Here is a 22,819-nt window from a genome sequence, read left to right on the forward strand (position 1 = left end):
CATTAAGATTAGATCTCTCTCGGGGAAACCGGGTCAGCGCCAACAGTTACCAGAAAAACTCCAAATAAAATCACAGAAATGATTAAAAAAAATAATAATAATAATTATAACAGAAAGAAGAAACAACAGAAATTATTAAAAGAAAATATATCAAGAATTTAGCAAACTGGCCATCACTGTCCTTTTAACACACATTTAACAACAGAGCAGTTCACCCACTTTCATCCACTCTTGCACCAGGGCACCGGTGACTCAGGCGTAGAACCAACAACCAGTTTACAAACCTGCTCCTCTGACCTTTACTCTGCTGCTGCTGCTTTGCTCAACAGCAGAGAGGCCGCCTGCTGTCATCTTTCTGCGTCCCTGAGTCACTGGTCCTATTTTGATCAATAGTGTCCCGTTCACCCCCTCCTATACACACACACACACACACACACACACACACACACACACACACACACACACACACACACACACACACACACACACACACACACACACACACACACACACACACACACACACACACACACACACACACACACACACGTTAGCCTCTCAGGCCATCAGTTTATCTCGAGCTTCTTTGCAACACCCACGGCTGACAGAGCAAAGTCCAACCGCTTATCTGTGCCTCTGCTGGTCAGTGGCACTCTGTCTGTCTGTCTGTCTGCCTGTCTGCCTGCCTGCCTGCCTGTCTGTCTGTCTGCCTGTCTGTCTGTCTGTCTGTCTGTCTGTCTATCTGCCTGCCTGTCTGTCTGTCTGTCTGTCTGTCTTTCTGCCTGTCAGTCTGTCTGTTTATCTGTATGACACACTGTCCATCTGACTTTATTTTTGCCCGTTCAGCTGCCAGTCTCTCCAACCTTCCAGTTTATGTGTCAGACTGCCACTCATTCAGTTTCTGTATTTTACATTAGATTTTTTTTTCTATCACTTTAACAAAAGTATATTAATAGTGGGTTTTTTCGAGTATTTTATGTCATTATAATTAAATTGTTGGGCCGCATCCATCGCTATGATTAATGAAGTCATGTTTAAGGGTACATTGATTGACTCATTATTGTGTTCATGCATGTATGATATGCCCGGCCCGAATAGGCTTACAGGACACCTTTAATAAGAAAAACCATAGAGAGAAGAACTACAAAAAATTCACAGAATTTAAACAAATAAACCATCCTGATGTTTAAGATCTTTAATGTCTTGATATATTTGTCTTAACATCATGTTCGCAGCCAAAATTATGCTTGATTGAGTTTTGATTTTAGCACAATATCACTTAACCATTTTGCTTTAAATCTATCAAGTAATTTAATCCTAATTGTCAAATTGTTAAGTCACAATTTATTTTATTAATGATACATTTTTTATTTTTTTATTCTACAGACGGATAAGGAAACAAATCTTTCTGACGACTTCACGTTTTCTTTTGTCTTGACCGACAGTCCAGAACCTAAAATATTACATTTACAATCCTAAAAGATGAGAAAGCAGCAAACCCTCAACTCTGAGACGCAGGAATTTGAAAAAAAGTTTTGTTCACACTGTTAATTTTCTATCGGTCAACTTTAAAACTAGCTGGTTAAATCCTCAGTGTTCATATCAACACCTACATTTTTCTTTCATTCCAATGTGGAAGAATACGTATGATTTTTATTTGTCTTAGTTTAGATCGGGATCAACTCTTTCCAACTGTCTTATGAACTATCTCCTCTTCATCTTCATCTTTACGAGCAGCTTTATCAGTCTCGATATCTGTCCTGACGGCCTCTTTACAGCTTTCATCCACCCGACCGTCTCTGAGCTTTGTTTATTAGCTCCGTCTGCCTCCACACTGACTGTTGTTGACAGCATCATACTGCAATGCATCACTTCACTGTTAAAAATCAAATATACATCATTTTATATAATTTATGTCCTTATGTCACTTTAAAAGCAAAAGGTTTTTATGATTACATTTTAAGACCCTTTAAGGGAAATCACTCTTATCACGGGTGCTCAGCAAATATTTCATCATTATTATTATACTTATTAGTGTGATGTTAAAAATATCCATTGTGTCACTATGAATAAGTTGTTTCGATTTTGTACAGATCGATACCAGATGACTCTGACTGACTGACTGACTGACTGACTGACTGACTGACTACCTATCTGTCTGTCCATCTGTTATCGAGCAAATTTATTGTTCAAAAAAGGGAGAGTAGAGCTGGAGGGCTGAACTGCGAGCGCTGTCTTCCTCCCTCTCTCTCTCTCTCTCTCTTCATTCCCTCCCTCTCCTCAGGCAATAACAAGTGTAAACAGTACATCCCCCTAACAGGATCCAGGATGCACTGCCTCATTTGCATTGCACATCTTTAAAACAACACCACTCTTTCTTTCTTTCTTTCTTTCTTTCTTTCTTTCTTTCTTTCTTTCTTTCTTTCTTTCTTTCTTTCTTTCTTTCTTTCTTTCTTTCTTTCTTTCTTTCTTTCTTTCTTTCTTTCTTTCTTTCTTTCTTTCTTTCTTTCTTTCTTTCTTTCTTTCTGTTTCTCTGTCTGTCTGTCTTCTGTCTGTCTGTCTGTCTTCTGTTTCTCTGTCTGTCTTTCTTTCTCTTTCTTTCCGTCTGTGCAGAATTACTGAGCTTCAGCACAGAAGCTCTTTGTGCAGGTGTTCACGCTGGCAGGCTGCATCCCGGGTTTTCTGTCCCCAGCAGAGGAGCCTGAGGGCGGCTGTCATCAATGGTTCAACAGGGAGAACTTAGACTGTTGCACCTCCGGAGACAAATATTCATAATGTCGGAAATGACAACAGCGTCGCTGTCACACAGATCTGCAGGCCTAGTTGACACTTTAAAAACGTTCTTTCTGACTTTTAAGACCAGCTACGAACATGCAGACACACGTAAAGTGATGCAGTTGATGATGAGATCTTACGTCTACGAAGACTTCCCAGCAAAACTGTGTTTCTTTTACTTCAAACTATGTTTGTATCTTTCTGTCTGGAAGAACCACCAATGTACAGATTCGTGCTCGGCCTCAAAAGTTTTAGGCTAAAATGACTAAAAGTCAGGAGGAAAAAAATGACGTTCATATTTAATGCACATAAAATTATGTATAATTATAAATGATCAATTCCAAATTATACTCTTGTGCCTCAAGCAGAATTATTTAATTAGTTTCTTTAAACAGTACTGTATTTAGTTTACTTAGACTAAGTTCGTTCAGTAAAGATGCTAAAGTGAAAAAGCAGAACCAAAAACCCGTCTGTATTCTGCACCAAAGATAAAAGATAAAACTACTAAATCTCAGATGACATCATTCTTAACATTTAGGTAAATTCAAATGATTCCATCACAGAAACATGTGGAAAAGCAGCTAATCCCAGAAACTTTAAGCAAAATCATATCTTTAGCCGGGGCGGTGAGGGTCATTTGTGAGAGCAGATTATTTTATTGTGACATCCTGACTGTTATCAGCAGCCGGTATCTATTTTCTAAGAGTCTCACGTTTGGAAACTGGGTCAGCCGAGGGTTACAGATTACAGGCGAGAGGCTACAAATGGAAACGGTCACATCAAATATTTCTTCCCTTTGTGGCTGAAATTGTTTCACTCTAACTGCAGCATTGTTGCTCCTTCAAAAACCTTCATGCCACAGTTTGTTATCCCTGGATAGACTCGGAGCTGCTTTCCTCGACTGAATGTGAACACTATCAGAGGGACATTTTAGTCTGCCAGGTTAGTCATATCATACCTGTGTGTGTGTGTGTGTGTGTGTGTGTGTGTGTGTGTGTGTGTGTGTGTGTGTGTGTGTGTGTGTGTGTGTGTGTGTGTGTGTGTGTGTGTGTGTGTGTGTGTGTGTGTGTGTGTGTGTGTGTGTGTGTGTGCCTCTGCAGACCATATCAGGCGGGTGCTTGCCTATCTTATCAAGCCAACTGCTGCGGGGACTATTGTGTAGGCAAGGTGACGAACTGCCTTATTTCACACTCAGACTCCAGACTAATTACCATTTCTTTAAGGTGTGTGTGTGTGTGTGTGTGTGTGTGTGTGTGTGTGTGTGTGTGTGTGTGTGTGTGTGTGTGTGTGTGTGTGTGTGTGTGTGTGTGTGTGTGTGTGTGTGTGTGTGTGTGTGTGTGTGTGTGTGTGTGTGTGTGTGTGTGTGTGTGTGTGTGTGTGTGTGTGTGTGTGTGTTATGCTTCTCCAGAGGCCCATATTGATTTTGCATCATAAAGAGGGTTATCAGAAAAATGCATGAACAACAGGGAACATTATGCGGCCTTACAAACAGCCGAGCAGACAGGCCGGGAGGAGGCCTGCTGACAGGGGGGGGAGGGATTCCTGGGAAGGACAGCTACAGGAACCAAGATCAATAAATTAACTTTTTATGTTCCTGCAGGTGGACAGAGGACGACCCTTTAGCGTATGAGAACCGCACAGCATGTATTTTTCTCGACTCTTTAAAGTCATAACTTTTCAATGTTTCTATCAATTCTCCTCCTTAATCCTCTCGATACTATACGCTGGTGTTTCAGGAGGTGTTGTTACACCGTAAAGATAAAAAGAGCCAAATGTCTCCGCTGCTACTTTCTCCCCGTTGCTGTTTTGTGGACCCGCTGATGGTTTGTGTAGTGCCGGGTCAGAGGCAGGTCAGCGGTTCTTGGAGTGGTCCGGGTCTCGCTCTGCGTGTGCGATGCCGCCCAGGCCGACGGGCTGTGCAGAGGTCCGCTTTGAGGCTCTCAGTGTGATCCAGTCGTGTTTAGTCTACCAGTCCTACATGTCACACACCAGAGTCATTTGGTCAGAGGCTGTTTCAACAAGACGCTGCTATTCCTGCAGCACCGCCCCGCCAGCCAGGTGAAAAACAAAAAGACAGTGATTGATTGACCGGGACGAGACGGAGAGGCGCTACCAATAACATTTTTTTTTTTTTTAAAGATGCTATTTGTTGCATTGGCTGACTAGAAGAAATGTTTGTGCAAAAATAGTTTGGAGCAAAATATATCCTTTGCATTCATTGAGATTTATGATAGAAGTCGGATGGCATCACTTTGATTTAGATAAACCTGGAAGCCATAAGCAAGTTTTACTGTGTTTTATTTGAGAGATCTTTTTAAGATTGCGTGAAATTTCTGTCAAAGTTCTGGGAAACAAACTTTCAGTGTTTGATTCGGCAGTTCGTCGACGCAACGAAGCAAAACAAATGCACATTTTCTCCCCACATTTTGTGCCTTTTTAATAAGAAAAATGAAACATGAATCATTTGAATCACATTGAAACCAACAGAAACAACAACAACAACAACAACAACAAAAATATATATATATATATTATATCAGCACACTTTCAAGGTTTGGAAAGCAACATAGCTTAAATAAAAGACATTTCTCTCTGAAACTAAAACATGCTCCACAGAGGACATCACGTGACCTGAAACTTCTGCGTCCTCCGCTGTTTGTCAGAATAATCCTTCAAAAGATTGTCGACGCGCTGATCTCCTACCAGATCAGCAGTCGTTTGAAGAAATGGACCTGTTTTGGACGTCGAGGGTCAGTGGACACCCTTCGACATTGTTACACTGAGCCCCATTGAGCCGATGTATTGACGGTGTTAGGAGGGCAATCTTAAGTATTGTTGTAACACACACACACAAACACTCACTATCAGCCCACCTGGCCAGTGGGAGCTCCATAGTGCAAAGTACTGTATGTAAATTCCCCCCATAGTGCATCTCTCCTCTCTTCCACTGTTTTAGTAACTGACTTAACCTCTCCGTGCACCTCCCCAGCGAGCTGTTATACAACTTATGATGCTTTTGATGCTTATATATTCGTAATAAAAACAGGAAATTGTTTTGAGCCATGAGCAACAGAAAGACATCATAACTTTCTTCTTCTTCTTCTTTTTTTTTTTTTTTAAGTTGTTTTACCACAGTTGCTTTGCCTTTTGTCTTCTGGCTACAGATGCTTTTCACTTGTGTTTCCTCTACGCTCCTGCAAGGACAAAAATGTTTTTCTTCATATCAACCAAAACAACAATTCATGTTTTTTTTGTGTTTTTTTTTTCAAAGTACAGACTTTACATTGACGGATGCCTGATCTGACAGAAATGACAGAACATAGTGTGAAAAACAAACAAAGCTGTAACAAACAAAATGAGCTTGAAACTGTCTCCCGTTGCAGTAACACCTGCCTGAAGCAGAAACCTGAAACTCGTCTTCTTCACTCCGTCTCTGGATGAACATACACATTTGGGTTGTAACTGGTTGACAGAGCGCTATACAAGATATATTAAAATTTATTCCCTTCATAAATAAATGCAAATATCCTTTCCCCCCTGACATTACCTCTATTTACATATTTTATACAAAGCTAATTTTTTTTTTGCCACACACACATGATGCGCCTGCGATTGGGCGAAGATAGGATCGGACTTTGACGTGTACACGGACGAGTCAAACGTCGTCATCATCAGTTAAAGACTTATCCAGTTTTTCTGTCCTCCATGTAACCAACCGGTCTCCTTGTTCTGTCCGAGTTGGTAATGGAACAGAAAATGTTCTTTGGTCCCTCAACTCGGCAGCCATTTTAGATGCGAGTCTCTTTGAAGGCCACTGGACGTGAGCCAGAGAGGCAGATAGAAAGAAAGAGGAAGATAACTAGAGCTAGGGTGTCCATTTTAGGAACGGCAGAGAGAAACAGAAGTCTCCATCTTGGCTCGCCTCTGCACAGACAGGTGTGTGTGTGTGTGTGTGTGTGTGTGTGTGTGTGTGTGTGTGTGTGTGTGTGTGTGGAGGGGGTGCGGGAGGGGGCACCGAGTGTCCATATTAGGAGGCGTTGAGCACTGAGCGGCTGTACAGAGTTTGGTAATAAGCGCCTGAGTCCATTGTGGCCGGCCCCGCGCTGTCGTAGATCTGCTTGGCTCCCACAGGAGAGTTGCCAGTGTAACTGTTGTAGGCCATCACCTGGTCCTGGTAGGACTTGAGGTCCATCTTCTGCTCGTTGGACATGAGGTTGGTGATGGAGAAGGGGTGGTTGAAGTTGTAGTGGGGGTCCAGGGACTTCAGGGCATCGCTCTGCAGGTCGATGTGCTGATGCATGGCACTGGGTAGGAGGTGGGAGCTACCAGCTAAAGACTGGGAGTGGAGGAGCGGTTGAGAGGAGGAGGTGCCAGAGAGGGACAAGGAGGATGGAGGCATTGAGGAGGTGGAGGAGGAGGGGGGCAGAGAGACAGGTGGGCTGTGGAGGTGTGAGGAGGACAGCGCCGGGCAGTCCAATGGAACCAGGGTGTTTCGAGGATGAGGCTGGTCATCTGAGGAGCCCGGGTGGGAGTTGTCTGAGTGGGCGGAGTCAGCTCCCTCTGAGCCACCTGTAGGGCTGCGATCCTCCACCAGATGATCCACACTGTGGCCTCCTTTTCCTGAGCCCACCTCCTGGCTCTTGCCTCCTTTTTTTGCTGTCTTGTCCTCGATCTTGAAGCGTTTCTGGCGCCTCAGGTAGCAGCCGTTCTCAAACATGTTGCCTGACTGCGGGTGCAGCGTCCAGTAAGAGCCTTTGCCCGGCTTGTCTGGAGAGCGAGCCACCTTCACAAAGCAGTCATTGAAGGAGAGTGAATGGCGGATAGAGTTCTGCCAGCGCTGCTGGTTCTCACGGTAGTAGGGGAACAGGTCCATGATCCACTGGTAGATCTCGTTCAGGGTGAGCATCTTGCTGCCGCTCTGCTGGATCGCCATGGTGATGAGAGAGATGTAGGAGTACGGTGGCTTGGCGTGGGTCAGGGAGCGTCGGTAGGGCTTAGGGGGAATCTCCTTGGGCCCTGCTCGGCTCAGGGTCGCAGGAGAGGGGTACCCGAGCTGGCTCACGGACTGGCCCATATTCTGGTAGTGGGACAAAGAGCCCAGGGAGCCTGGACCACCGGGACCCAGCTGGCCTAGAGAGCCTGAGCCGAGGGAAGAGGTCACCGGAGAGAGGGACATGTGGCCGGCCCCGGAGCCCATTGAGGCCAGTGGGGAATTGCTGAGGCTGGAGCTGGGATACGCCATGTTCATACCTGCAGGCGAAGCCGTGGCCGGGTTCAGGTTGATGTAGCTATTGATGGTGCCCATGGAGCCCATGGCACCCAGACCAGAGTTCATGGTGCTGGCAGACGAATACATCTGAAGTTCAGGGGGAAGACGACAACATTTGGTTAGTCGTAAGGAAACACAGAGGAAACATCAGTTCACGTTTAGACCAATATAAATAGTTCAATCAACTAATTTGGACCTGAAGTTCTAAACTTTTCCGAAGCAAATGACATGAACACTTCTGTTGTAATGATTTGATTTATTTTTAAACTTCTAGTGCATCTGTGAACTGTGAAAAGAAAGCGGCTCGACTCTCCATTTAAAAAGTGGCTCCTTATCAATGCACAAAGAAGCTCTCAGTGTGCCGGGAGAGGACATGGATTTCACACAGCAATGTTAACCTGAAAATGCGTAAAAAGCGCGTCATGGTGCCTCTCGGTTCAGACGGCCTCCTCCACCGCTGCCACGGAAAAACAAGTTGGTCTGTAGGCCTATTTAATATAGAGTGGAGGGATGCTCTTATTTCATTTATTATTATTTTTTATATATATATTTATGTGTTTAACAAAGATTAATAATACTTTGTTAAATTGCCCAAATTAACTTTTCATGAAACCTAAAAGTATTTAGTATTTAAAATACGGGAAAACTATAAATCTGCGGCGGGCAAAAGGCATCTCAGACCGCTTACTGATTGTTGGTTAAATATTATCAGACTCTTTCTCCTTGGTGATTTCGTCAGGTCGAACTGAGGTGAGAACAGAAGCTGTTGATGGAATTAGCGCTAATTGAATTAAAAGTCTCGTTTCATTTACACCTGAATTGTCGCAGTAGTTGAGCAGCTGCAGGGACGCAGAGGAAGGAGGCCCATTGATGAGCAAATTTCTTTTGGAAAAATCATGGAATGCCGGAGACAAGGATCTTTATGATTAAAATTATGAGGCCACATTTTGGAAATAAATTATACATGTAAAATTGATTTGATTGTGATCGGCCTAACCGTTGCTATTTTTTCTTGTTCGTGGAAAACATCTGTACAATATAATTACTCAGATCCTCACGTTAGAATAAAATCATTGTTAAACTTGCACTTTTGGGGGATTTTTCACTTTTATAAAGTTAAAGCGCGTCTTAGTACAAAATGTTACTCTGTTACACTTCGTTGTTTTAATTCTATAATATTTCCACATTGGAGTTTTAAGTTTAGTGTGTAAAATCCAGCTGTCAATAATAATAATAATATTCTATAATTTTTTTGCACGTCATCTTCTGCTCTTAATTGCTTCCAAGATAAACACGGAGAGTTCACCACTATTTACAAAACCAAGAAATGAACACGATTGAATTTAATTATCGTTAAATTGAGTTGTTATTGTTTTGTGTGAACGCGGTTTTACCTCGCTGGCTTCACTGTAGAAAGTATTCCATTCTGGTAAATCATGGGCTTCCATCTTCACAGAGCTCAACATCCCCAACACAAAGTCTTTGGAGGAGAAGGATTTATCTACGTTCGGATTTTTGGTCTTTTTCAATATCGAAAATAAATGTAAAATCCTCCGTAAAGTAGGCCGTTTTCGGGGGGAAATCCAACCAGAAAGTTGTCTCCTTTTTGCCAAAAAAGACGAAGATTTTGAGACAACAAATGCGTAAAAATAATCAAAACGTTACGTGTCGCTCTGCTCCTGGAAATGGTTAAGCCAATATTTATTATTTGTCAGCCATCCATTGTTTAGTAGCTTCAATCTTGTTATGGCTCAGGAGAAGTTGACTTTCTTGTGGCCCGTTTTTTCTGTCCACAGGGGCCCTCGGGACGCAGCGTGTTTGACTGAGTGCAGCGCGCAAATACAGGAGAGAAACTTGGACGTCCTCCTCTTATAAGGTGCTGGCCGGTACCGCCCCGTGAAGACATTTGAATACAGTTTTAGGATCCAGGAAGGGAACCGCAGAAAGGCCGATGTGGCCCCCTGGCGTGCTGTATATTGGCGGCTGCACCGGGGCCACCTGGTCGACAAGCAAGTGTCTTTCCGTAACAAAGCTGAATGCTTTTGTTTTTATTGAATTTTTTTAGGTCTTAGATATAGTCGCGTGCTTACTGAAGTTTGGATGGGTGATGTGCTGGTTATGACGAAGAGTTAATTATCCAACAGGTTTCTAATCTTCAGCTATAAACGGTTTGTTCTAATGAAAAATAATAAAAACATTTTTTAAAGAAAAGGATGAAGAAAGAAAAACAAAACAATGTTCTTCCTCTCAGAGCAAAACCACGTGATCAAGTTCACTTATTTTCAGTGACGTTATATTTTCCTTTCTACAGTTTCTGGCAACACAACTTTAAAAACGTGTAAAAAAAAAAAAAAAAAAAAGTTTTAAACTTGAACAACAAAACTTTTGATTGGGATGATGTAGGGAGGCAGGTTTTTTTCCTGGGGAATGAGTCATGAAATCCCTTATCTATCACTTCCCTGGGGCTCGAGGCTTTTAACACATTCCCTGAGCATTTGATAGTGACCTCAGATCCAAAGTCTTGATAGTCAAATATTTTCTTGACACAAAGAAAATCACGACTAAATTTGACTATCAAACGAGATAATACAACATCAGCGATCCTAATCAGAAACACAACAGTTCAACAAACTCTTCAGCGTAAACCTTCCATCATTAAAAACGCACCGTTTGCCCTGAACAACAACTCTAAAACAGAAGGTAAAATAAGACCACTCAAAACCTAAAGGTACTTCATTGAGGTTTTTTTTTTCCGTGCGTAAACTGTGCGTAATAACAGTTCTTTGACTGACGTGTACTGGTATTAAAACGTTTGGATCCTCGTGTGTGCAGTCTGTGGGTGATGGGGTCGACTGAGTGAGAGACCTCCTCTCCTCTTCCCGAGAACTTTACAACAGAACTTGTTTTTTTCTCCTGAGGAGCATTCGTGGCGCTGCGCCAGAGAAACTAAGCTACAATAAATAATGTAATCCTGGCGTAATGCATAGGGTCGAACTCCTGTGTTGCGGAATACACATCAGGCCTCGGTGCAGACGGAGGCCTATGAATGTCAATGCTTCTGCCTAATGGCCTGCCAATGGAGATGTAATTGATGCGCAGGCGGGAGGTCGACGGGATTAGACTTTGAGAAAAGATCCCGAGGAAATAACAGGAAGGAATATGAGCGCGCACATGCACCAAACATATGCAGCAAGGTTTAAGTATGAGACCTGATTGAATGTGGGAAAGTTTCCTAGGAAACAATAACGATCGCGTGACAGATCTGCGGAAGGCCGGTGGTACCTGCGATAGATGCGTTTTCACCAGAGGATTTTATTTGAGCCCTTCTGCGCACCAGGTGATGGTGCGGAGTCTTTACTCAGCATTTATCACCTGTTTGCAAAACGCCGTGAAGTCGATTACCACGTGGAATGAGCTCACACCTCCGTGTCTGTAATGGTGTAATTAAGGCCTGGAAGAAGTGAGTTTTTTTCATCTGCGTGGTGGTAGATGGAGATTAAAAGGTTAGTTAACTCCTCTCATCCTGACTGAGAATATACGATGATTTGGACACAATAAATGTGGAGGGACCCTTCTTCTATGAACATGACAGTGAAGGCAAAGACTCCTTTGAAGGCATCCAATACATTTTATTCTGGTTTCTATATGAACCTCTTTTTCCGGACTGACAGCCTGCAAATCTGCAACATTGCAAACCAATAAACGGTCCTTTTATTATTATTATTATTATTATTATTATTATTATTAGACATAATGCCTTCCAGTGCCGGCGGGAAATTTGAGATGGTAAATTAGAAGGTTCCACTGTAGGCTGCATCACAGTGATGTTGCTCTGGAGGGGAAAAAACAAAACCCAAGAAGAACAAAAGCCAACTGCTTTGCCCTGGTGTCTTCCAGAACCTCTGTACCGAGGACAAAAGTGTCCCGAGAGGTCCAACACACCGTTTTATTGATCTGATTTGCTGCCTCCACCCACTTGCAGGTCAAGAATGCGTCAAGCATCATTTCCGTCTATTAATAAACACTCACTTTCAGATCCTCTTTTTTTCTCCTCTCTCGCGCTGCGGGCTGTTTTTCGGGCCAATAGACCTTTCATCGTCCATTAACACCTCTATAATTGGTTTGACAATAGCTGTAATGAGCTGACACTAATGGAGGAAGCGACACATCGGCCCTACCAGGAGCGCGACCGCCGGATGGTGGGGAGGAATAATCAAACGCCCCCTCCCGTCCTCCTCTTCTTCACAATAAAATAATGCTTCATCGTGGAGAGTTTATCGTTTGTCCCAAAATGTCCCAAACCAGCCTCAGATCAACTGCAGAAAGCCGAAGTGATTTCTTTGAGGAATCTGAATTTCTGTGTTTAAGAGCGTCAGTTCTCCAATAAAACCATAAAGTTAAACTCTTGAGTTACTCTGAGGTAAAGAGCGCCATCTTCTGGCCCCTATGAAGTACAGAATAGTTCAACCTGCACCGCCTGCATTTATTTGGTTCCCCGAAGTTTGGACATTTCCTTGTTCATATGACTAAAGTTGTCACCCTGACTACTGTTGCAGCAGCAGACATGGATTAAAAAAAATGAATTAAACAAATAAAAATGCAGTGAGCTGTATCGTGACTAAGACTGGCAGCTTGACCTCCTACAAAAACACATTTTCAGCATCTCAGCTTGCAAAAACAGAAAGCCACATAATAAATACAACCAAATCTGACCAATACCGCAAGCGTTTGAAATCTCCTCTAAAGACATTTCAGTCATTTGTGTGAATTATTTACGTACAAGTGAAATTATAATTTTCTGGAGAAGCAGGACCAAAATTTTAGAAAATGCCATAATTACAAATTCCCCAAATTAAAACCGAACACGGTGTCAAATAAAACCGGATTCCTTATAAATGATGATTAAAATGTTTTGTCTTAAAAGTCAGAATTATAATTTTGAAGAAATACTAAACATAAGAATGCTGACAGATGCATTAATACCTGATCAGAAAATTAAGATTTCAAGAGTGTTTGGAGAATTGATTAATTAAACCGTATTCGGAGAACAAATAGGTATAATTATCATTATGTTGTTGGATTCTGTCACCAGGATCCCGATGAGTCACGTTAGACGTTTTCCCCGTAAACAAACCGTTGCATTGTTAAATCTTAGTGGTCAAACTCAAAGAACAAGTACAAGTTTCCATCCAATTTATTCCTGGTGTCTGTTTTGTACATGAAGCTGCAATAAAAACCAAACAGATCTACAAAAAAGTCCCATAAATGAAAAGAAACTGGACATGAGTGAGGGAAGTCAGTCGACTTTACAAAAGCTTCAGATGAAACAAAAGCTGTCGGATGGCGACCGAAGGGGAACAGATTCAGGTTAATCTTTTACTAAACAACAAAGAAGCCAATGCACTCCTGCTTCCCCCCCCTGAGGTTCTCTCTCTCTCTCACACACACACACACACACACACACACACACACACAGACGGTAAACATTTTAGAAAGGCACTTAACAAGGGATTGCATGACATATCAGTGCATATTATAATTCAAATTCTACTTCTTGAAATCCATTTTCTCTACAACAGACCTGATCTGTGGGATATTTTCTAATAGCGAAGTTCTATTTAAACAAACTGCCGAACACAATAGACCGTAGAAGTCCAATCGGTACAGTAGAACACACGAGCCTGTAAACTGTGAACGGCTTGATAAGGAAACCGGCTGGTTAAGACCCGGCCAAGAAATAATGCAATATAGAGATTTTATTTTTATTTTTCATACATTTACATCCAGAAAAAAAATCAGTTTGGGCATAAAATGACCTTTGGTTTGTCTGTGCTTCCGTAAAGAGAGAATCCCCACGTAACTGTTATAATGTTGGATTGTTTAATTTAGGAACATGAAATCCCTGCACTTGTTTTTATGTGTCGAGCAAATAAAGAAACAACACGGGACCAGAAATATTACAGAGTCGTTGCTTTTAGGTGGATTCTCACTTTAAAAAAAAAAAGGTTGAAGAAATAATACGCAATTGTTTTTTAATTACATATTTCAAAGTGTTGCATATACTGTGACTAAGGATTGTACATACTATTATGGTTTATTTCAGTATATAACATTCTAGTATAAAATATAGTCCCAGGCCTATCAATAGATATCTTTTAATATACATTCGGGGTAAAGCGTAGGCTGGATCTCATCTGAAAGCAACATTTAAATTGGGTCAAACACCGAGTGTCTGTGGCTGGTTGATGCTTTGACAAATGATCTTGATTGTGTCTACACAGCAAACATTCTCCTTTCTCCGAGTCAGTCAGCTTCTTTTTTCTTTTTTTTAAAGCTGAAAAACAAAACAAAACAAATACACAGGCGCACAGAAATGTCCTTCTGTACACAGCTCATGTCGGTTTTGCATGATTTGTCTTTTTCTTTCTTCATTTATTTTGAAAAAAAAAAAAAAAAATCTAAAAAAATCTGTGCAACAGGTCACGGATTCAGTCATGAAACAATAAATATGGATTTAAAAATCGAAGATATATTTATATTTGTCAATTGCATGTGTCATTTCATTTTGGATGAAGCGTTGGCAGAGAATATGGCATCTTGTCGGAGACAAAGTTTGGACTTTACTGCAAACAGTCGGAGGTTTGACCTTCTGCCGCCTCATCCTTCTCAAGCTTGTTCATCAACTGTCCGATATTGAAAAGGTGTTTTTTAAAGGACAGACATCCTCCAGCAGGTCTGCTCATAAACTCCCATTAACAGCTACTCCAACCACCTCTGCAAATAAAACCAACGCCAATTATTGACTTTATTAATACAATGCTGACTGTATCAACACAGACATCGCAGAGATCACTGCTCTTGCTGTCCCTGTTTGTATTGATTGTTTCTGGAAAGCTTTTCATGTGATTAAATCAATCTTTCAAATCATTCTGATGTTAAATTGTTTGTAGAAAGATGTCAGAATTTTGTTAAAAACTTTGCGTGGCGTTTTCCCGTCTATTTCCAGGCACGGTAGCTTGAGCTCGCCGGAAGTGCTGACATGGGCACAATGTGAGCAGCACATGACGAAGAGATCTCTGCTGGCTGTTGGATTGACAGTTTGACGTGGGACCGCCGTCCAGAGTTGTTCAGGCTGAGCTTGAAATTGCACAAGATGCAAATGGAAATTTGAATGTGGTTCATGAAATTTAATGTCACATTCTTGTTCCATGAGAACTACAGGATTTAGGTTCAAAGCTGCCGTTGCTCAGAGAAGGAACAAATAATGATGACGTGTGAAAGAAGTCTTTGCAACTTCAGTCAGATATCTAATGAGGTCTGAAAATGTGGATTAAAACTGGTGTGTGAGGAGGAAGAGGAGGAGGAGGAAGAGGAGGAGGAGTTAGGACCTGTGTAGTGGAGGTTTTCTGATCTGTGGGTTGCCGTCTTGCTCCTCTTCTGGGTCTGTAAGCAGTCCGGTGCAGACTTCTCTTTCTGGTTATGTGATATGATTCTAGGCTGACAAAAAGCAAACAAATAAACATGAAATTACAACATTTCATCATATCAAAGCTGTCTGGTCTGCATGCTACAAATCTACCATTTTACATGTTATTTCAATATCTTGAAAAGCCTGAATAACAATTAGTCAGTGCAACAATAATGATCAAATAATACCAGTATTGGCTGTTCAATTAAAATAAAAGGACGCATTAAAATGTGGCTGTTTCCTTCGAAAAAGATCTCGATGCCAGATTTTAAACTGCGGTCGCACCGATGTCTGTGAACCAACCTGTTGCTGCGTCGGGTCCTATTTGCCCTGAAAAATCACCATCACGTCTCTCTCTCTTTTTTGACGGTAACGTCTCCGCCTCCGGGCCCGGATCCCGCTCCGCTCCCGGACGTAGACGCAGCTCCGGGCCCGTTGCCGCCTCCGGATGCAGCAGCTGACGCAGCTCCCGCTCCACCGGTTCCCAGGATGGTGGAGACTTCTCCCTGCATGAAGGCCCACGGCGGACTGTTCGGAGAGGTATCCAACGGACAGCGCTCCCCGCTGGGGCAGTACACCTCCCCGTCACCTCGCCGACTCTGGATGTACACTCTGGTGCAGGGGAAGCAGAACCTACATATGGTGGAGGACGAGAAACACAACAATCAAGACACAAGTTATTTGCTCAAGAAATTACTCTTTTTTTGGGGGGGGTATAAAACTGCTCCAAAAACAAAGCAATTTTTATTGACTAAAACATGAATCCACAAATTGCTTCGGGCTATTTAGTTTAAAAGTTTACGTTAACAGGAGGGAAAAACAAAACAAAACAAAAGTCAAACACACAAACCTGTGCCCCGGCACTGATGGACACTGAACAAAGTGCGTGTCCTCGAGTCTCTCGTGACACAAGGTGCAGGTCAGAGTGTTCCCAGTCGCAGCAGCTGCTGATCCCAGCTCAGAGGCACCGCTGTGGGGTAACGCTGCAGCCGTGGTGGCCGCCTCTGCCGAGGTGCTGGACCCTAGGGGCTCGCCTCCAGACCTGGCGGTAAGGGGACGCGGCTGCCTGGCCGGAGACGAGGCGGGCTTGGGACTGGTCTGGCTCACGCCTCCGGCCATGGAGAAGGACGAGGAGCCCGTGCTCTTGCCTCCGCCCGCCACGGCCGTGTGGGTCTGGGTCTGGGCCTTGGGCTGGTTCTGGGACGCGCTGAGCTCTCGCTCCAGCTCCGGAGTGATGAAAGGGGAGATCGCCATCCCGAGCCCGAGTTGTCTGCGGTTCATCTCGGCCAGCACCGGGGCCGGGAAGATCATCGGGCTGCTCATAGGGGCCGTCCTGGCGGTCATCCCCGCCGGCATGCCCGTGAGAAGCCCGTGGGGGATCCCCGCGATACTTTGGGTGACGAGACTCGGAGGGATGGCGGCACCGAGCATGGGTCTCCGGCCTCCGCCGGGGCTTTGACGGTTCACCTCTTGAGGCGGCTGCCCGTCGCGGTGCAGTCCGTTGGGAGGCACACGAACAGCTGACCCGGTGCTTTCTCCTCGTCCTCCCCTGTCGAAGCGGTCGCCGTGCGGCCTCCTTTCGTCCCCCGCCGCCTCTCCTCTGGCCGACGCGCCGTGTTTATTGGGCGAGGGCCCCGGTGACCGGACGGTCCCGTCCTGCGCGCCGTGGGTTCGCTTCAGCTGTCGGGCGCTGGCGATGAGGAACTCGATCTGGTTCGCTCCCTCGTAGTTTACGCAGCCGCGGCACACCACCTCGCTGAAGTCCCACACCACGGTCCACGGCATCTTCGGCAGGTCGCACAGGTAGCACCACTGGCGCCTGGAGGAGGAGGAGGAGGAGGAGGAGGGGGACGACATGTCCGGCCGGACACCGCGCTGCCCTGAGCGGCTCGGACGGGCCGGCTAACGCACTAGCACGGGTTAGCTCCGTTAACCTGGTTAATCTTCGACAGGTGCACGCCCTCAGTCCGACACCGACCTTCCGCCTCGACGACCTCCGCGTCGCTTCACGACGACGTTACACATTCAAAACGGATAAAAGCCGCTCAAACGACTTGTTTTCCAGCTCTTTTTTCTGAAATATGTGATTTGTTTACCCACTTCGGCCTACTGTCCGCCGCTGTCAACCGCTCTCCCGACGGACGCGCTGACGTTACGTAACCGCGCGAGGTGCATTGTGGGTGTTGGAGTTCCCACACCGCAGGCCTTCCTGTTTGAGCCCCGGTCGAGGAACTACAGCCGGAACTGACACGGAAGTGACGTAATTAAAGGTCACAGTTCGTTTTTGTGTCAACACATGTGCTTCCCCCCCTCCCCGGTAGCCACGCGTCTGTAGGGAGGAAACTTCAAACTTCAGGCGGCTGCGGTTCGTTTAAAAACCTAAAAAAATAAAATAAAAAATAGAAGAAAATGCCGAGAGAAATATCATCTTCATCAAGCGGAGATGAAGCAGACGAGCCTGCGACGGAGTCGGCGGCAAAGCAACCAGGTGAGTTCACACGCAGTGATGGAAGCTGCTGGTTCCTTAAATTAGACCAGTTTCATGAAATAAAATGCAGTCAGGAGATTATATATTGTTCTATATATATATATATATATATATAACATTGTGTATTACATGTGATAACTGGAACTAAAAGGAGGTTCACGGATAAAACGCATTCAGGCAGCGATACTGAAAGTTGACACGAAAGCTGAATGCAAAATAAAACAGTTTTGTTTTACTTTATTGATCAAATGCTGAACGTTGTTTGGATCCGCAGACAACAAAACCACAAGGTACCAGTGTCCTGCTGACTTTGCGTCTTTCTGCCATGAGCCCTGCAGCAGCACTTTGACAGACAGCCTGAAGAACAGCAACAAGGAGCTGTGGCTCATTAAAACTCCCACGAACTTCAACCCTGAATGGTGAGAGGAATCAGGGATTTCATCTTTGTTTTGGTTTGAGCATCTCGGTGATTTAACCCCGGATTAACCAGACCAAATATGGGCTGAGTGAAATATTATACAGTACATCGCCCCACTTTATATTATATTATGCATTGTTTCAAAGCAACGATTCAAACCGTGGAAGACATTTTTAAGATAATGACACCGCAGCTTCTGCAGCAGCAATAATTTATTTCTTTGCAATGAGAGTTTGTAAACTGTAAAAAAAACAAAAAAAGCCATTACTTACCTTTTCTGTCGTCTATCGGGGCAAATACTTATTGAACCACGGTGTGCTGCAGACTATTTTTTATTGTAAGATACAAGCAAAAATACTTTCAATATTATAATTGTTTTTATTCCAGTAAATAATATGGTTAACTGCTTCCAAATGATCTGTAATGATAAACCTGTTTTCAAGGCAAAGTAGACAGATTATTTAAGGAATATTTACCTGAACCAGTGGTCACATGTTAAAATTACAGTATAATGGCAAGTGCTAAAATGTCATTGAATAGTCGCACAAGGAGAGACGAGTCCTCCATCTAAAGTCTGCTAACGTTAGCTGACAGTAGCCAGGAAGTCAACGGTATAAACGTCATCAGTTGGCGTGTTGAGTTCAACTTCGTATTTGTAAATGAGGAAATGTTTCGTGTCTTTATTCTAAAGTCAGTGTCTTACTTCGTACAATAATACAAATAATGTAAATTCCCAAAGTTGAGCACACTTTTCCCAGCATGCCACAAATGATGCCTGTCCTCCGCCCGTCCAGTTTCAGTGGCGTCAAGGTCCCTCTGTCGGGTCTCCAGACCGTGAAGGTTCCTACTGCTGAAGGTGGAGCGAAGACGGCGACCGGCCAGCAGATCTACAGCATCCTGGCGTCCGACCGCGGCGCCGCAGACCTCCACCTGCTCACCAGCGACAAGCAGCCGTCAGACGTCATGGTTTTTGCTCCCGCTTTTTCAGGCCTGCTAAATGTGTGCGAGAGCTACGGAGACAGCAGCACCAACCAGGTCCCTCAGGTCATCCCTGCGACTCCGGCACCCTCCATACCCGCCGGGCTCAAGCAGCGATTCCACCCCTTTGGCAGTAAGACCCCCACGCTGACCTGCGTGGCAGAGAGTGAGGTGGACGGAGCTGCCTTCGGACCCTCATCTACAACCCTCCGCCCCCTGGTAGTCAAACGATTCATTGAAGAAACGGGGAATAAAGAGGAAGAGGAGGAGGAGGGAGGAGGGAGGAAAAAGAAGAAGAAGAAAAAGAAAGAAAAGCGGATAAAGACGGAGGATGTGGAGGAAGTGGTGAAGGTGGAACCTGAAGTTCAGGGAGAAGAGATGATGGAGCTCCCGTTCCAGCAGGGCGATCATTTGGCGGAGAAGAGGAAGAAAAAGAAGAAAAGGAAGGACAGGGAGCGAGAGGAGGTGGAGGAGGGACTGGAGCCCAGCGTGACGGTGAAGGTGGAGGAGGTGACTGTGAAATGCGAACCAATAGACACTTTGTACGGCGATGCAGCAGAGGGTTCAGGAAAGAAGAAGAAAAAGAAGAAGAAGAGCAAAACTGAAGATGACTAGTCCATTGTCACTTTGTTGTTTAGTTTGTTTGTTTATTTTTTAACCTCATAAACGTGTGTGGGAGAGAGAGTTTACGTACAGACGGCGTATTTCTGCATTTTTCTGTCAAGTTGTCGTGCATTTAATAGGATTACGCTCACGCTGTGTTCCTGTGTTTATTTACACAATCGATGTTGCTGGTTTGGCAGCAGGTTCATAAAACCAGATACCCGGAGCAGAATAAAACATTTACCATCACGTTTTTTGTCAATAATCTGAGTCAAGTATTAGAAAAAGTGTTTTTTATTTGCTAATAAATAAACTCTTAAAGGAATTGAAAAGAAAATGAAAACACGTGGTGTTTTTTTTGTCCTGCATTTGGCCCTTTCAAGTGTACGGCAGCATTTTCCTCTCGTGCCTGATCAAAGCTGTGATTTCATCCAGAAGGAATGAAACTTCAATGCTTATTGTAACTCAACACTGGCTTTTAAAATGTGCAACAAGGAAGTGCCCAATTTACAGAGTAGTAGTTTTCCAATGATTTGAGGAGTTTTTCTCAGGATTCTTGTCAGTATTATACATAATTATTCAACACATGAACGGCGCCGTAGTATGTTTTGCAGCAGGCTGCAGCTCCGGCTCTGTCCCTGTGCATGTCTCAAAAAAGTAATGTGAAATTTAAGTGTTGAGATTTATTGGCTCAAAATTGGCCTTTTAGTATCACTATGTTTCAATATCCACTTCTGATGTAATGCAGGTTTGTCTCTGAACACAGCTCTAGAAAATATGGTTTTCCTTTGGACTAGAACTGAAACGGTCCAAGAAACTCTTCATGACCACGATCTGTTGGCGTTCTCGAGCTGTATTTAATAAAATAAATAAAATAAAAAGTTGCATACTTGCACAAAATACTGGCATCACAGCCTGTACTGGTGGATTCCAAATCTATAAATCTCTTCATTTGCACCACCTGCCAAAGTTCTTTTTGGTTTGATTTAACAGAGAAATAAGCGGTTCTGACAGGAAGATGGCGCCATAGTCCAGACTTTCCTGTGTGGAACAGCAGCCTGCAGCTTCTGAACAACCTCAGCTTCTCAACTACAGCTACCATTACTTAGAACTAATGTAACACAGATCTTCTGTTGCTGTCCAAATGCACAAAGAGAGGATTTATAATCGTTCCTTTTTTTCCGATGGCAGCGAATCGTCAGATCTCTGTGACACTCAGGTGAAAAATCTCCAGGCTCCAGTTCAGGCTCTGCATCCTCCCCTCCTCCCTCCCTGCACTGCTCTCCTCTCCCTGCTCTGCACCGGAGTATGGTCCTGTTTCTTAATGAGCTCAGGCACCTCTGGTGCTATCGCACTCTCACCATCTGTAGTAACCTCCTGCACATGCTGCAAGCCTTATTGATCCAGCCTGGGAACATTCACATCTTCCAAGGGGCTCGTCAGACCCGAAATGATCAAAACTATGATGGGGATAGAAAATGAAACCATAAAATACCAATAACATCTTTTTTTTAAATACTTTCTACTGGCTGAATTAGACGTGTCTTGCAATCAGGACATGTATTTTTTTTGCTTTAGCGGGCAGTCGGAGCGGAGAGCCGCAGATGTTAGATGCTGGATAAAGCGGTTCTCTGTGGGTCACATCCACTGCCAGATTTCTGTGTATCCTCACAGGTATGTTGAATGTGTGTGTGAGCTTCTGTGCTTCAGAGCCAGTCTTCAGGCTTGAGTGCCTGGGTGCATTTGCCTGTGTAACTGAAATTGTGTGTGTGCAGCAGCATGAGCTTGAAGTCAGTGAAATGAAAATGTTTTTTTGGTGTTTTTTTTTTACCATGTTGGCTAAATCTTATAAGCATTCTTTTCTTCAACTTAAAATTCACGTGTATTGCTTTTTTCATGAAGACATTTTTCCCTTTCAAACTTGTGTGCCGGTTTCTTCACACCAAAGCCATTAAGAATAAAGATAAACAACAACTATCTCCTTTAAAATAAAATTCCTCTCATCGTGTGATTTCCCATTTGAAATGAAAGTCTGATGCTGTGTTATGTCGAGTCGTCATAATATGTAAAACGCAGATGCAGAGCTCTGACTTGGAGGCCAGTCTTAAGTGACCGTGAGAGAAACTGATGGCAAAGCGGATCGACTTATAGCTAAATGTGTGTGTGTGTGTGTGTGTGTGTGTGTGTGTGTGTGTGTGTGTGTGTGTGTGTGTGTGTGTGTGTGTGTGTGTGTGTGTGTGTGGTGGCTCAGTGATCTCCAAAGTTAACTCCTCCAGGTGGCTCTCCATTTTTTTTTTGTTATCTGTGTCTCTGTACATTAAATGAACTGGAATCAGAAATCATCTGGATAAGAACCAGATGCAGGAACTTTGTTCTGGGTTCCACCTCTCAGATGGGTTCTGTATACGTGGTCCTACAGCAGTGTCCGCTTTCATTTGGAAATCCATCCAATTCATGTCGACAGATACTTTGAAGTAAAATTTCAAAGTTGTCAACCTGCACTGCAGCCAGTCACACAACAGAGCTGGAAATGAGTAAATTAGTCAGTCAGAGCAAAGATTGAAACGTGAAGTGCAAATATGATATGGCATTTGGTGTTCTTGATAAGAGGTTTTTTTAAAAGTTTTTTTTAGGGTTTGTCTCAATGGAAATAGTTTTTTTGCATTTTGAAATCATTCTGTATCTTCATCCTGAAAATAAAATATGCCTTAAAAGGGATTTTTTTTTCTTTCTTTTTGGTGGAAAGCTAGAATTCTCCAGAAACCTGTTAAAGGTATTTATTAGCGACCCTGCCAGGCTCCGGGGACTTTGTAAAAGTCA

The 22,819-nt window shown here is 43.6% G+C and overlaps 3 protein-coding genes across 3 annotated transcripts; 1 reads left to right on the forward strand and 2 right to left on the reverse strand.

The window, feature by feature from the left end:
- Nucleotides 1-5,192: 5,192 nt before the first annotated feature.
- On the reverse strand, nucleotides 5,193-9,865 carry foxa3 (forkhead box A3). Its single transcript, XM_069710487.1, has 2 exons — nucleotides 9,439-9,865; nucleotides 5,193-8,131 (listed from the first exon to the last, which is right to left on the reverse strand). The coding sequence occupies exons 1-2, from the start codon at nucleotides 9,508-9,510 to the stop codon at nucleotides 6,803-6,805; spliced, it is 1,401 nt and encodes a 466-aa protein (XP_069566588.1). The 5' UTR covers nucleotides 9,511-9,865; the 3' UTR covers nucleotides 5,193-6,802.
- Nucleotides 9,866-13,222: 3,357 nt separating this feature from the next.
- LOC138627815 (interferon regulatory factor 2-binding protein 1-like) lies at nucleotides 13,223-17,638 on the reverse strand. Its single transcript, XM_069710414.1, has 3 exons — nucleotides 16,363-17,638; nucleotides 15,816-16,145; nucleotides 13,223-15,541 (listed from the first exon to the last, which is right to left on the reverse strand). Exons 1-2 carry the CDS (start codon nucleotides 17,367-17,369, stop codon nucleotides 15,857-15,859), a joined length of 1,296 nt encoding a protein of 431 aa, XP_069566515.1. The 5' UTR covers nucleotides 17,370-17,638; the 3' UTR covers nucleotides 13,223-15,541; nucleotides 15,816-15,856.
- Nucleotides 17,639-17,677: 39 nt separating this feature from the next.
- On the forward strand, nucleotides 17,678-20,320 carry polr1g (RNA polymerase I subunit G). The gene is made up of 3 exons (XM_069710415.1): nucleotides 17,678-18,000; nucleotides 18,275-18,419; nucleotides 19,213-20,320. The coding sequence occupies exons 1-3, from the start codon at nucleotides 17,922-17,924 to the stop codon at nucleotides 20,009-20,011; spliced, it is 1,023 nt and encodes a 340-aa protein (XP_069566516.1). The 5' UTR covers nucleotides 17,678-17,921; the 3' UTR covers nucleotides 20,012-20,320.
- Nucleotides 20,321-22,819: the final 2,499 nt, after the last annotated feature.

The sequence above is a fragment of the Brachyistius frenatus genome, unplaced genomic scaffold, assembly GCF_029030835.1.
Source record: "Brachyistius frenatus isolate BFR_SWC_R1_liver_20210118 unplaced genomic scaffold, ASM2903083v1 Contig_92, whole genome shotgun sequence".
Lineage (NCBI taxonomy): Eukaryota > Metazoa > Chordata > Actinopteri > Embiotocidae > Brachyistius > Brachyistius frenatus.